The sequence below is a fragment of the Propithecus coquereli genome, unplaced genomic scaffold (genome assembly GCF_000956105.1).
Source record: "Propithecus coquereli isolate 6110/MARCELLA unplaced genomic scaffold, Pcoq_1.0 Scaffold322, whole genome shotgun sequence".
NCBI lineage: Eukaryota > Metazoa > Chordata > Mammalia > Primates > Indriidae > Propithecus > Propithecus coquereli.
This window is the reverse complement of record NW_012148864.1, coordinates 1,077,553-1,080,445: the sequence shown is the minus strand read 5'-3', so window position 1 is coordinate 1,080,445 and position 2,893 is coordinate 1,077,553. Positions and strand designations below refer to the sequence as shown.

At 38.1% G+C, this 2,893-nt stretch overlaps 1 protein-coding gene across 1 annotated transcript in view; it reads right to left on the bottom strand.

The window, feature by feature from the left end:
* TIMD4 (T-cell immunoglobulin and mucin domain containing 4) overlaps nt 1–2,893 on the bottom strand; it is a 68,403-nt gene that overhangs the window by 30,519 nt on the left and 34,991 nt on the right. The window contains exon 4 of the mRNA XM_012650382.1: nt 1,174–1,248. Within this exon, the coding sequence (XP_012505836.1) occupies nt 1,174–1,248 (75 nt within the window). The remainder of the gene's footprint in view (nt 1–1,173; nt 1,249–2,893) is intronic.

Here is a 2,893-nt window from a genome sequence, read left to right as displayed (position 1 = left end):
ATAAAAGTCAAAAATAATATGTAAATAACAGAAAACATACTTTAGAGCTGAAAGTAGCTGTCTTCTGATTGCCAGAACTTTTTCAATAATAAGGAAAATTAACAAAAGAAAACCTACATAATTGAATATATCACAGTGATTTTTTTAATATTTCAAGGTCTAAGAAAAATATTCCTGTGAGGATACAGACTGAAAAGGAGCAAGATAAAACAAGTCAGGTTTGCATCAGAAATTTCACTGACACAAAATGAAAGAAAAAATGCAGCAGCTACAGTTTTGGAAGACAACGTATTACGCAAGAGTCCTGCACCCAACCATTATTATTTATATACTAGAACAATGGAGAGGTATTTTTAGTCAAAGAAATAATCTGAAAGTATAACATCCGTGTACATTCACTGAAACTAGTAAATCAAAGAATTCAAAATAATACAGAAATTAATAAAAGAAAAAATTCAAAAGGGGGAATTTACATTTTAGCATACAACATGATGAGTAATGAAATCAGTATGATTTTTTGAAAGTATAAAAATCATTGCCTTTTTTCCTATGAATATTTGTTTAAAGTAGAAAATAAATTTATTGTAGCAAAAATTGCTAAAATACTCAGCCAAGAGGCAGAACTAATAAATAAAAATGAGTTTTTTAAAAAAGACACAAAAATACTCTATTTCTATAAATAAAACTATTAATTTCTGTATCTATATGGACATAAGGGAATGGAAAAAAGATCTAGAATGATTATCTTCAACTAATAATAGCAGCCATTATCTCAGGAGAGGGGGCTGGGATTGAGGACAGGGCATCAAAGAGAATTTTATTTCTATCTGTTTTTATGTACCCCTAAAAAAGTACATCAGTGTAATGTTTGCGTAATTTAAAATAAATAAATAATCATTTGAAAAATGAGTAGGTGATTTTTCTACTATGATTTCTGGCTTCAAGTCGGAAGTTGCTAATTAGAAAGGGAAAACTCAACATAGGGGCTTCTGAGATGAGCAGAAGAGGGGAGAAGCCAGCACTGACGCTTGCAGCGTGTTTTGCTTTCGTCCCAGCCCACAGGAGGATGTGGGATGTGGCCACACAGGAACCAAAACAGCAGAATTCCAAGACAAGCAGGCAGGCGACACCGTGGCCAAAGACAAACCACTCATAAGAACACAGCTTCCTTACCTCTAGGTTGAGGAGTAGTTCCTGAATCCCTCATTTTCCACATCCGGGCATCCTGGGACGTCGAAGCTTCAGACTCTTTGGAAAAACAAAGGAAAAGAGAAAACAGATTTAGGTGAATGCCTGTCTTCCTGTTTTTGGTGACTTACTGTCCCCTATACCAACTTGTATCATAGTAATAGAAGAGTTAATGTTTACCGAGCATTTATCATGTGCCAGACATTGTCCTCCATGATTTATGTACATTCTCTCATTTAATCTTCAGAAAGAGCCACAGGATAGATGTAATTCTTATTCCCATTTTGCCAATGAGGAAACTAAAGCCCAGAGAGATTAACTAGCTTTCCTGAAGTCACACAGCAGGTAAGAGGCAGGATTTGTACTCAGGCAGTGTGAAGCTACAGTGCACACATAAATCACTCCACCACACTTCCTCCTTGTACTGCACTATCACAAACACTGATTTACTTGCCCTGTAGATGTCTGCTTTCCTTTGCTGGAGTATAAGCTCTGTTAAGGTAACAGCTACCATCTGAGGGCTCACTAATCAGGCACACATGTAAGTACTTTACATGCATGCAGTAATACAGCTCTACCAAAAACTAAGAATAAACCGCAACCAGAGACCTCCAGCAAAAAATAGGAGAACTGGAATCAAGCCCACACAGTCCTCTCTAGCACCCCCAAGGATGCAAGTCACATCTTATGTTAGGGTACTGTCTGCCCCTGGGTAGAAATATGCTAGAGGCATGTTCCATGTGTTGCCGTGGAGAACTGAATCCAGAGGGGCTCGCTCGCTCTCTCCTCTCCTTTCCTGTCGCTCCATGAATTAATATTAAACGTGTTTTGGGACAGAATTTGTCTTAAGAGTTTTATAGAGCTTTGCCCTGAAAGAATATGTGAACGTGTGGGTTTGCATTTCGAATGCTGTTACACTCGGAAGGGCGTCTCTGAAAGGCAGTAGCGACTGTATCCCACGAGGCGCCGTGTTTCTCAGACCTAAAGAATTAGATTTGCTTTGTAAAGCACAAGTGAATCTGTTAAAAACTATAGGCTAAGAGCTGACAATGGAGTGCCCTCCGGAACAAACAGCTTCCCGGAAACGACAGCTTCCCGAATGCCTAAAAGCAAAGCTTTTGTTTAAACCACTCTAGACTACCTGTCTCCATTCACAATAACCTCATAAACATGGAGCTTACATATCTCTGTTTAACCCCTCTGTTTAAATGATAAACTTATCTTAGAATTTAGAAATTAACCTTTGAAAGACTTTGTAACCGTTTGCTCACGTAAATAGAATTAGTTAAAGAATCTGTAGAAGCCTTCTGTAAAAGCCTTTTGAAAATCTGTTGATCTGAGAGGAACTACCTGCTGTTATGTAAATCTGTTATCCCTGACAATTGTTCACTATTTCCTATAAGTTACCATGTAAGACCTCATTCGGGGCTCTTGAGACCAACGGAGAGGTCTAAGACCCCTGAGCTCCCGCTTTGCCTATAATCTTTATAAACTTATAAAACTATATCTTTGTCTCAGTGTATTCTTTTATTTCTTCCATTTTCCATTTCTCTCTATTATTTTCTTATCCCTTGCAACTCTACCAAAGGGACCCATTTTTTTGCAGGGAACACTGGCCACATTCCCTGCACTTTCCTTTCTCTCTCTCTGAGACACAGGAATAAACAAATCACAAATGCTGCCCCAATGTCAATTTGCCCCAGGT